The sequence below is a fragment of the Eurosta solidaginis genome, chromosome 4 (genome assembly GCF_040869045.1).
Source record: "Eurosta solidaginis isolate ZX-2024a chromosome 4, ASM4086904v1, whole genome shotgun sequence".
NCBI classification, from domain to species: Eukaryota; Metazoa; Arthropoda; class Insecta; order Diptera; family Tephritidae; genus Eurosta; species Eurosta solidaginis.
This window is the reverse complement of record NC_090322.1, coordinates 156272028-156284725: the sequence shown is the minus strand read 5'-3', so window position 1 is coordinate 156284725 and position 12698 is coordinate 156272028. Positions and strand designations below refer to the sequence as shown.

Genomic DNA, 12698 nt, shown 5'->3' with positions numbered 1-12698 from the left:
TATGTACATACACTTTATAATGTGAAGAGCTACTCACTTTTTATTCAAATGTGCCTGATCGGTGAGCAGCGCTTTCAGTAACGGACTGGCCGGTTGATTTTGTTTATATAATATGTACATGGGTGGACCGGCTTCGCTATGTAAACGTAAATTGTCCCATAGGCATTGAATTCTTACAGTCTTTACTTTACTGAGAGGATCACATTCCTCGTCGGCCTGCGGAAAGCGAAATTGAGAGTCGATTATTAAAGTTTAATATTTTGACAATATGCGAAAACTTCAAGGACATTATTTTGAGCGTATTTATTCGAGTTAAGGCAGAGTTCGTTGTAGTTAGTGATAGTTCCGAAATTCGTTGTAATTGTTTAGGACAGTGGTTTTCGAACTTTTTGAAGTAGCGACCCAAAAAATATTCTTCAAAAAATTTGGACGACCCACCATGACTACCAACCTTTCGACATTTATGATATTCTTTCCATTGAAAATTCAGTAAAAGATACTAAAACTTGCAATACTTCAACCGTGTTGGAAGGGCGGAAGGTTTGTACCCAAGTATTATCAAACCTGAAAGCGCTTCAAAAAAAGATGTGTGTTTTTTTTTTTCATCTACTATATACATATGCACTTAAACTTTATATGGGCTACCAGTGCATAAATTTATCTGCACTTATAAAATTGTTGCGCAGAAAATTAGTACTGCGAATTAACCCGCGGAAAGAATGACAGTAGCAAGAGGCGACTAAAAAACCAAGCTTATTCAAGGGGTTGTGCAGCGCAAACCTTTCAAGCGGTTGCCAGCGTAATTCATAGTTTCTCCAACGTAATTGTGAACCTCACATACCCGTGGCAAATCCTATTTCTTTCTTCTAGGGGTTGGGATGGCGGTTTGGCCTAGAAGGTTCCATGTGGCCACAGTAAATCGTTCCAGAGATGGTCGGGCTAGTACCTTAATGGTGCTTGTGACCGGAACGTACGGAATCTATATTCAACAAAGGACCATCCACACCGATAATAATCCCAAAACCTTCGGGGAGTGCTTTATCGCTACAGCAACAACAACACATTGACAGTTGGGTTGGAGAAGCTATAAATTACACTGGAAATCTCTTGAAAGAGTTGGGCTACACATGCCCTTGAATCATTTAGATATTTTAGTCGCCTCTTACGATAGGCATACCTTCCGCGGGTATATTTAAGTCCCCTAACCCGCTGGGAGTACCCACCAAAGAGTCGCGACCCACAGTTTGAAAACCACTGATTTCGGATATTAAAGATATTGCAGATAAACGACTGTGAAGTTATAAATTCTTTGAAATACATCTTTTAGCCCGGTAACGCCCAGCAAAGGAATTGTAGAGTATGTTTGAGTATCATTTCGAGCGACATTTTTAGCAAGATATTCTTATTAAAAATTTTATACAGGGCTTAGTTTCAGTTACTGTTTCACAATGTGTATCTAGATTATATACTGCGCGTTTGAATCATTTCCTTCCCAGGCAATTATACTGACATCTGTAACATTACCGTTTTCAGGGACTTACCACAACTGGCAAACAAAGTTCAGGCAAATGTGTTTTACACTCAATGCGTTCCATAATCCATAGCAAATTCCAATAGATAATCGGATGTTCCTCTACGAAGGACGGCTTAACAAGCGCAACATCACCTTCCTGCGTAAGTATATTTTCGAGTTCTTTACGCAAAACCAATGGATTTAAATATGGTATGGTTAAGCTATCGGATTGTTTGAGCTCCTTCAATGAATCATCAACAACTATTTGTACGCTAAGGAATGGCACAGTTAGTTTGTTGCATGCGTGGCAGGTGGTGTTCAAATTGGAATCTTCTGCTGACCAACCGGACATAATTTCCTCATCGTATAACAGCACAGAACAGTTGTGGCATTGTGAACATGAGGTAATTTGTATAAGTACATCACATTCGGGACGTTCGACAGTCTGAAAGATGAATAAAATTAATAAATTATATTATAAAAAAAATTAGTGTTATTATTTGATTTACATCCGCTAAAGGTGTGTATAAATTTTCTGGCATTACTGGGAATGCGCTCAAATTCAACGCTGACGTATTCTCTCCAAGCGGCACTAAATTGTTGTAGCTTGATTTACGTGACTCACTTAAACGTCCCCAAGGATCTAAATCGCTAGAGACTCGGCGTATTTTGAGCGTACCATCTTCGTGTGCAATCATATCCTCTTCACTCGCATCGGCAAGCCCAATGCAGCCGGGCGTTTTCACCGGCGTTGTTTGAGCCGACAGCACACCCTTAATCTCATCGAATTTACGTGTTAGCGAATTGGCTGCATATTTGATGCTGGTTAGACTACCTTGAATTATCTCATTGGATTTTTTACCCGTTAAACTGGGACTGAAAGTGGTTGGCAAGAAATATTACTAAAATGCAGTGTATTGAATTGAAAAAAGACTCTTTAAAAACAAAAGTTGTTAAAATCGAAGCAAAGTGCAAATTGTTAAAAAAAAGTGTGGTTTGATGTAAAGAATACAATACAGGATTGTGTAGGGTGATTGACGAGTAACATAGTTTAAATGAAACAAAGCAAAAGTTTTACATAAAACAAAACTAAAAATAAACATGAAAAAAATTAAAAAAACGAAAAAGAATTGTATATAGGCCGTCTCCCTAATGTCAAAAGTAGAGCTTGCGATTTCTTCTCAAACACAAGCGATATTTTCCAGACCCGAGAAATCGAGAACTCGACTTCTCGCGAGATTCTCGTGTCTCGAAGTACTGGTAAATCTCACGAGCTTCTCGACATTCTCACTTCCATCGCTGTATGGACAGTATTTATACACTTGGTTTTTTTTACTTGTTACTTTTTTGTTGATTATATTGCTTCAATGATATTTAACTCAAAACATATTTATTAAACATACTTATAATTTTTTTCGCAATATTTTATTTTTCAACGAGACATCAATAACACGGCTTCTCGCGAGATTCTCGAATCTCGAATTACTCGTAAGGCTCGCGAGGTTCTCGAATCTCGAGTTACTCGTAATATTCGCGATCTTCTCGACTTTCAATTCAGTCGCTGCACTGCCAATATTCTATACATTTCGGGGTTTTTTACTTTTGGTTTTGCGTACATTTTGGCTTGTGCTCCAGAAGAAATCGTAAGCTCTATATAAAACAGCCAATGAATCGATTAAGGTGAATGTCGAGAAGCTCGCGAGCCTTACGAGTAATTCGAGATTCGAGAATCTCGCGAGAAATCTGTTCTCGAACATGTTCGAGAAATCGTAAGCTCTAGTCAAAAGCACAGATATGTAAGTTTAACATTTTTAAGTTAATCAGTTTACCCATTGTACCATAAAAAGACAACAAATATAAAGTTAAAATAAAATAAACACAAGGTGAGATATAAAAATAAAAAAAAAATATTGAGACCGAGATTTTCATCCAATTTTCGTGATACTTTATAATTTTTCCTATAATTTTGCGGGACGAGATCTACTGATACGGATTATTTATTATAATTTGTAGGTCAATCTATTTTAGTCCAACAAAGTACAAGTAATATGCATCTTAAAGTTCGTATTGATTTTTGACAAACTTTTCCGAAGGGTGTTTTATATTTTTTTTACCATAAGAAGGGCGCATAGCTTTACAAATTTTAACACATACTTTGATAGACTAAAATTGTTGGGGCATATTCCAAAAAATTCAGAAAATTCTATATAAAAAGTTTGAAGTATTCGTCAATTTTTTTTGGAATTTTCGAAAACGTTTTTGAGATTGGTTTGCATAGTTTCAGCTACAAAATTCATTGAACTTTTTTCTTAAATTATCGAAATTTAAAAGGCGAATTTAGTTGACGAAAATCATACATGTAATACTCCTGTATTGCTAATAGAAAATGCTCGCAATGTGTTTTGAATTCGAAATCAAAATAAGACAGCCTATATAATTTGTGTGATTGTAGCAGCATAAGTGTGACAAGAAAAAATTTAAATTTAGGTACATTCGATTATTGAATACAAAAACAAAAACGTTTAAACAGCAATATATCGGCACTCTGATGTTTGGGAATGTACCTAGCCTTTTGTAGCAATATATTACATATATGCTATTTTCGAGCTCGCTGCTGTAACTATCAAACGGGTTGTTATAAAAAAAAATAATTACTTATTTTTGTAGGCAATTGAACATGGCGAAACCATACAGGTGGCGGAAGGGATTCATCTGATTGGTACTTTTTATACTAAGCGTTTACTTGCACCCATCAAAATTGAGATAGACAAATAAGTAAGGAAGTCTAAGTTCGGGCGAAATCGAACATTATATACCCAACGTGAGCTCTCATACATATGTATATGTATATGTATATAACGAACGCATTTAAAAAGGTATTAAACAAAGAGCATACATAACAAGAGACGTCAGTTCGTATGTTTGATATCAAACACTCGCTACAAGAGATTGGGGTTTCTGACAGTAGCTGCCCACTTTTCACTTTAATTTTCGCCGCATGTCAAAACACTAGAGCAGTGCTGCCAGAACTTCTTTGCAGAAAAAAGGCTATATGGACAAAAATTAAAGGCTAAAAGAAGCGAAATAAAATTTTTTAGAGATAAGAATAAAAGCTAAAAGTTAAAACTTCAAGCGTTTTACTCATTTTTTTCATACAAACCATAACAGCTCTGCAAAAAATGCGATTAGTCTAGGATGAATGTTTTAAAGATTATTGAGGTTGATGTATTCAACGATTGCATATGCACAAACAAAAGGAAGCAGTCAAACTACTTAGCATTTTTCTTTTGAATGTAGTGTATGAATGCAGTGAAAATATTTGTCGATTAGTGACAAGCAAAATAGTAAAGGAAGCGGTTACTCAAAATGCAAAAATTCAAAATTTGCGTATATTTTATACTGTTTCTCCTATATTTCTGTCAATAAAACCTACATTTGTGCATCGTTACAAGCAAAAAAATTTACCCATTTCAATGACGTAAAAATACATGGAAGAATAAACAGATAGAAAGTTATATGACGGTAGATGTCTCCGCTTATTAAAAGGGGTTTTTGGACCCCAACTCCGAATTTTGAGGGCGTATATGATCCAAGTATGCAGATTTTGTATACTAGACTAGACCTAAAATTTGAGGTATATCTTCAAAAGAATATATTTTCAATGTCATATAGTGTTGTTAATTGAGTTAATCTACGAGCATCAGCCTCTCGTCTAAGGAATGTAAAGTTTCGCCTAAGCTTCGCGAAGATTCTCATAAAATGCATGAAAATGTCGCGTCAGGAACCCAGACTTGCCCATATACATAAATAAGTCTCAAAATATTTCAATATCACAGTGCTATTCATCATCTGATGTATGAGAATTAATGAGATCATTTCTTATAACAAAGTCGTGGCATCATACAAATAGTGGCATAACAAAATCGGGGCAATATTTCGTACAGAATAAGAAAAGGGGTACAAACTCAGCCATTTTGCAGAGTGACAGGTTACCTAGTTCAAGTCGATTCACCTGAATGCACTAAATGTAAAATTTTGTTTTCAATTAATTGTTTCGCTCGCCTTCTTATTGGCTCCGTCATTGGCAAGCTTTATAAAATTACCAAGAGGCAAACGTGATTTTGAAATAAATTTTTATTCAGTGTTGTATCACTTTTATTAGGCCCAACTAGTGACTAAAATCTATGACGAAATTTTTTTGTTAATCGATCGAAATATCTAACCACCAAAACTAGATATCTCGTTCTGATAAGTCCGTTGTTTAATCAACTATCTACAAAATTTGTTTTTTGGAAAATCCGACATTACTCCTTTAAGTGTGGAATTGCCTTTGTTCTGCCACAATTAAATGATTGAACGATTTTTGAATCTGTGCAGTAGTGAAAAGGACAAAAATATTAAAATCGTGGCTACTTGCTTAAAAAGCGCCAAAGTTTACAAAAAGGTGCCAGCGCACCAAACAGAGTCCAAAGTGGCAACCGTGGTTTTTGCCGTGTTTTTGCGAACAGCCATAAAAAGAAATGTCAGTACCCCCAATCTAAATCAGCGAGTAGTTTGGGTTCGAAGCAAACATGTTAGGTGATGTCTCTTGTTGATTTACCCTCTTTGTATTAAATAATATGAAAGCTAAAATACTCTACTACACATACCAATATCGCCTGTCGTAAGCATCTATAAAATAATTGAGGAGTTCCAAACCCCAAAACGCAATAAGTGCACCCTTAATTTTTTTGAGATATGAATGGGATTTAGCTTCACTTTCTGAAATCTATGCAATAATCTCAATGAGATGTAAAAAAGAGAAAAATTTGACATTCTGGAACATTCCAAAACAAATACGTCTTATAGCAAAAGGCAATAATTTCATTAAACTTTTAAATTTTTTAGTTGAAAATTTTGTTATGTTTATATGAATGAGTAGGTATAAGTCGTGGAGTACTGGTATACTAATTGAGGATGATTTAGGAAGTACTTCAATAGTATCTAAGGAGTACACTAGTACTCCACAACTAATCCTCATGCGAATGAAAAAACGTGATCCTTTGCCAGGATCACCTACTTCAGTTCGGACTTCTTAATGCTAAATGAACTATTCCCAAGCAGAGCTAGAGCTGAAAACTAAAAATTTGAGAAAAGCACCAAGAAGTGGAGAAAAATAATTTCACTTGCAAAGTGTGAAAGCAACATTAGCCAAATCAAATGTGAAATTCCTGTTCTTACGTTTTGCTTGCAACAAAAGTTTCACCGGTGTTCGGTAATAAATTATCGCATTTTTTCCATTTTTCGAAATTTTCGGTACCATGCGATTGCACCCATTTTCAATAAAGCTATATTCTGCGCCCAGATATCACAGTATATCATATGTCGTAAAAATACTCCAATTTTTTATCTGGCTAAATCACATTTTTTTCGTTACCATATACCAACATCATACACATGAAGGAGTTATCGTTATATATATTTTTCAAAACTCTTGGTGACTAAGAGCTGGAAATATCAATCAAAATGTGGACCCGGGTAACCCTCGAATGTGTTTGTACAATAAAGACATTAATGGAAGCTGTTGGTTAAGCTTCAATGCAGATTATGATTTATTGCGATATCTCAGCAGTTTTCCAAAATATAGACAAAATTGAAAGGAATAGGAATGGGTATTAAAATGGGACGGAGTTTAAATTCAATATCTTACTTTCTTCAGGAGATAGTAACCTATATGTGGACAAGAGGTTTTTCTAGAATATGCTTTTATTTTTGGATATCAAGCTAAATATAAACTTGGTTTGCCCAGAAATGTATTTGTGAAATATCGACGGAGGTCTCAACTCCGAGCTATATTTCATTCCGACAGACGATAAGTGTGTCTACATTCTATCTAAAAACCCTATTCGAAATCTAGTACAGGGGTCGAGGTAAAAGCTACCTCGAGTTCGAAGCATACGTAGGGGTAGAGGGTAAGTTAGGGGGGAGTTATGAAAACGAAGGGCAGAGAATGAAAGAGGAAGAAACCGAGGCAGAAGGCGAAGAGATGGAATATTGCTGCCTGTATTTTATTATTCAAATGGAGATTATTTTAATTCATTTTTACAATTTTTACAAAAATAGTTTTTGTTAAGAGAGCAACATTTTTTTTACTTTATGCCGTTACACAGGCCCACAAATACTTAAATCTGAACCTGACAACCATTTTCCGAATGTTTTCGATCTGCAGGGCGTAAATTTTTGGACTTCAAAATATTGGAGGGCGTCTATATAAGTAGGTCGAGTCTGTCAACCAAATTTGAAATAAACTATTTATGGATAAGTAAAGCTTATGCGTGTGAAAAGACGTGAATGTTAACAATACAATAGAGTCAATCAGTGTGTAGTGATGAGTGAGTACATCCTTATGTTCACCTTAGCCTAGGTTCATTATGAGTGGTACTAGAACACGTAGTTAAGCAATATTACAATTTCCGATCCTTGAACGCAACATCTACTTATGGTGTAATAATGCATACTACAGAGAAGTTGTTTAAAAAATATCTTTAGATAAAGAGCTCAAAGCCTTTTAAATTACAAATAAGATTTTAAAAAATTAGTTACATAAAACACAATCAAAGTAGAATACCGTTAAAAAAAAAGTGATTTCAAACATAATTATTGGTAGTAAAACAATCGGAAAACTATAGGAAACCGTCACCAGAAATGTACATACATAATAATGCATACCTAGGCCTAAACCAAGAACAACTCATAAAAACACGTTGTTCATATAACGCGAAGAACTAATTGCATCTTTCATTTGAACTTAAGATATTTGCAATTGTTTTGCCAAATCCTGTTCTCTGCGAGACATGAAGCAATACCACAGAAACACTTTTTTTCTGGGTATTGGAATAAACCAATTTTTTTATAGAGGTTGTTTTGTAAGCGGAAAAGCAATTTTCCCGTTTTTCGATGCCAGACCCAAAAACATAGATTTGACTTTAGAAGTTCGAAATTGGCAAATTTTCTAACTTATTTTATTTATTTATTGTGCTTAGAAAAAATAAAAAATAAATGTACGCCTTCGTTTCTTTTAGGCTTTGTATCATTTTTTCCTTTTTCAGCTTACATAAAGGGGATTAAAACAGGTTTAAAGGCACATCTTCGAAACAATATATATTACGGAATCACGAAAAAAGGTTTGCTGATCTGGTAATAACATGTATTTCCACGCATCATACTGGGCGAATACTTGTTAAATGTCAAAAGGATTAATATATTTCTGATATGTTTGCACTAAAAACAGTGTTTACCTTAATTTTTGAAAAAAAAAAAATGGTGGGAGAACAAAGGAAAGATTAAAAACCAACACTGAAATCGGAACCGTAGCTCAAACTGGACGGAGTGCTATTGGTCTGTTATCGAATTATCGGTTTGTAGCGGGTACCATTTATTTGTTTTCAGCATTTCATGGCTTTGTTGCCGACGAGTTATCGAAGTTTTATCGGTTTATTATATATAGCACCATCATCGACAACTCATAGGTTTGTTATAAAACAGATGTCAAAGCAGTTTATCAAGTCAATAACACATAGATAAACCCTAGATATTAAGCCGATGAGAAACCAATAACAATCCAATAACAAAACGATAACTCCGTGATAGTGCCGCTTTCGATAACAAACGGATAACTCGTCGATATCTTCTCAAAAGATATAGAAATTGTCTTAAACTATTGCCCATATGATTCCGATAAAAGTTCCAAAGCATTCCCGAAATAATCCCAAAATAGATGCGTAATGACCTAGCAGTTAGCCAAAATAGTTCCATAATTACGAAAATGTTTCGAATTTGATACAGAATGATACCAAAGTCATGTGGAAAGGATTTCAAACGAGTACGAAATTATTCCGAATAGATTCCCAACTGATCCCTTAAGTTTTGAAACATTCTGAAAAGACCCTATACGAATCCCGAAGAAGACCATAAAATAGTGCCGAAACCCCTTTTGAAAATAGCCACAAATTTGAGAAGTAATAGTTTCTTCATTTTCCAGAAATAGTCTAGACGTACATATGTACGTTTCACACGTATTTGGTACTCACGAATTTTTCTTACGGACGTAAATTTTTAGTTTAAGAGCCCGTGACTGCCAGACCTACGTCATTTTATAAAGGCTGCTTTTCATATATTGTCTCCGTAACGATATAAGAAGTTTCTAAATAGATTGCCAGACACAGTCTGTCTGACAGTATTGCTCATTTACATATTTCTGGCATATTTTTTGTGTTTATCTTACAATTCACCGGCAGCCACCGTGGTGTGATGATAGCGTGCTCCGCCTACCACACCGTATGCCCTGGGTTCACACCCCGGACAAAGCAAGATCAAAGTTTTAGAAATAAAGTTTTTCAATTAGAAGAAATTTTTTCTAAGCGGGGTCGCCCCTCGGCAGTGTTTGGCAAGCGCTCCGAGTGTATTTCTGCCATGAAAAGCTCTCAGTGAAAACTCATCTGCCTTGCAGATGCCGTTCGGAGTCGGTATAAAACATGTAGGTCCCGTCCGGCCAATTTGTAGGGAAATCAAGAGGAGCACGACGCAAATTGGAAAGGAAGCTCGGCCTTAGATCTCTTCGGAGGTTATCGCGCCTTACATCTTACAATTCAATTTGCATAGAAATCCAAGAACTGAATATTATACAAAATATTGTAACGAATTTAGAGAAATTCCGCTTATTTGCGACCTTCTGCTAACGTTCGTATCGCTAAACTGTTGTATAAAACACTCCAATATTCTGTATTGCAAAATGGTCTTTATTATACTACTTTGAGAGTACTTCACAATTAAACTTCACTTCGCAACTGATAGCGTGCTTAAATGAAAACTGATTACTGATTCCTCAGCTTGTGCTGCTTTTATACTCTCATTTTTCTCGTTCAGCCATTTCTCCTAAGGTCTAGTTTATTTCACGAAACTGTATACCAGAACAATTGTATCCCTTGCTTGGTTATTAGCTATATACATGTATATTTGTAGTTTATGTCTATCTTATAGCCATATGCGGGTGTATGCGTGAGTACTACTTCGGCTGATGACTACATCTGTGTGTGAGTTATCTCTTCGTGGCCTTGTATGTATGTGGGTAAATGATGATTAATGTGTTTACATACATACGAGTGGCTGCTTAGTATCAGCTTAGTGATACCAGTATCAGATTAGTGATGCGAATATTCGTCACAATATATACATAAAAAATATTTTACTGTACGTCAATTTTCGAATCTCGAATATTAATATCTCTGTTCTGGAGGCTAACTTCAAAAAACAGGAAAGTTACTTTTTTGCTTATGGATCCAATAGCTTAAAAAATTGGTTTGGTTAGTGTTGTTGAATCGATTACACAGATCGGTAGATCAAGGCACAAGATATATGTAGATATCATATATATCATATATTCATTTAGATCTAGGTTTGCAATATGTATGTATTTGTGTATGCAACTCAAATAGGGAGATTTTGTAAAAAAGCAAGAAAAAACTAAATGTGTGCATTATAAGAAAAGGAACAAGATTGTATGTAAGCAGACGCACACAGGCAAGGCACACAATAATTGTGTCCTTTTTTCGCTCAGTGTGACACTTACCTTATATTCGAAATATTTTCTATAATAATGTTGGGCTTGAAACTGTCTTTCTTAAATGAGAATCGTGCAGGTGAATAACGTCTACGAAAACATGGTACAAATTGGTTTCATTAAACAATTGGGGAATGTGAGAGTAAAAACAAAAGAACAAAAATTAACAAAGTAAAATTAAAAAAAGTTGTATCATAGAAACTTAAGAGCAAAAGAAAATTAAAACAAAATTATTATGGTAAAAGTGAACGCGTGGAAATAGCTTATAATAATATATAGTATGTAATTAGATGTTCTGATAGCACTAATCGCGTGGTAAAAGTAATAACGCGATTGCATGCACTTTAAAAAACACATTGATTAAAAAAAAAAACAAAAAACAAAAAACTTTTTTAAAACATCAAAAAATATACTGGCATTATTTGTATTATGGCGGTGAACAGTATTTTAAAATTCCAGCTGCTAAATTCTTTAAATTGGGAGCATTCAGAACACGCAACTGATTAGTCGTTAGCTTAATGTGAAAATGTGCCAAGTCACTTTATTTGAAAAATTTTTATTTTAATGCAGTTTTAAAACTGAATTCTCAAATACATCGATCACAAAAAAAAATATTTTCATTTTTACGTGGTGTGGGCAATGATGTGTAAATGTGCTAAGTCCTTGTTGTTGTTGTAGCAGTGCTTCGCCCCATCCAATCGGTGTGGCCGATCACTAATTGTCATCAATATCCTCTAACGGGAGTCCAAGGAAACTTGCTGTTTCAACAGGTGAGGACCATAATGAGAGGGGTGTTAGAGGTGTTGGTTCCACATTACAATTGAACAGAGGGTTGGTGTCATGTGGGGACTGAATTACTAGTAATTTCTTGACTTTTAGACTGAATGCTTTAAATAAATAAATAGAAAAGAAATTGCTAGCCATTTCTTTGTGCGCGCATTTTATTTATTTATTTAATTCATTCAGTCTAAAAATGCATGCTTTGTTGTTGTTGTTGTATTAACGATAAAGACACTCCCCGAAGGCTTTGGGAAGTGTTACCGATGTTGATGGTTCTTTGCCGGATATACATAGATCCGGTACGTTCCGGTAACAAAGCACCGACCATCTCGGGAACGATTTATATGGGCACATTAAACCTCTTAGGCCATCCCGCCCTACATGAGGAACTTGGGGTTGCCAGAGTCTTCGCTGTCAATGAAACAAGATTCGCCACGGTTAGGTGAGGTTGACAATTGAGTTGGAGAAGCTATATATTGCGCTGGCAAACCCTTGAGAGGGTTGCGAACACAACCCCTTGAAATTGGATTCACCCAATTGAGACATGCCTTTGGTTTGATAAATGCTTTGCGTTGACCATAATCTATGTACTTCAATTCTTACATGCCGATAACTACATGCTACACTAGTCTGTAAGTTAAAAATACAAAACAATTCAAGCCTAAACTTATATAAGCTGTTATAAAAATTAAGAACACTGCTGAATCGATTTGCTAGATGTATAATCCTAGTTATAATTCGTTTTATGAGTTATTTCGATAAATAATCTATTATGCCGAAGATCACGCATTGGAATATATGGAATGA

The 12698-nt window shown here is 35.2% G+C and overlaps 1 protein-coding gene across 3 annotated transcripts in view; it reads right to left on the bottom strand.

The window, feature by feature from the left end:
• Crag (DENN domain-containing protein Crag) overlaps positions 1–12698 on the bottom strand; it is a 59201-nt gene that overhangs the window by 23631 nt on the left and 22872 nt on the right. For 2 of the 3 annotated variants that reach the window (XM_067783497.1, XM_067783495.1), the window contains exons 12-15: positions 11121–11201; positions 2023–2389; positions 1542–1958; positions 38–216 (exon numbers count right to left, since the gene is read on the bottom strand). In XM_067783497.1, coding sequence (XP_067639598.1) covers positions 38–216; positions 1542–1958; positions 2023–2389; positions 11121–11201 — 1044 coding nt within the window. The remainder of the gene's footprint in view (positions 1–37; positions 217–1541; positions 1959–2022; positions 2390–11120; positions 11202–12698) is intronic. The other variant, XM_067783496.1, reaches the window with a different exon arrangement.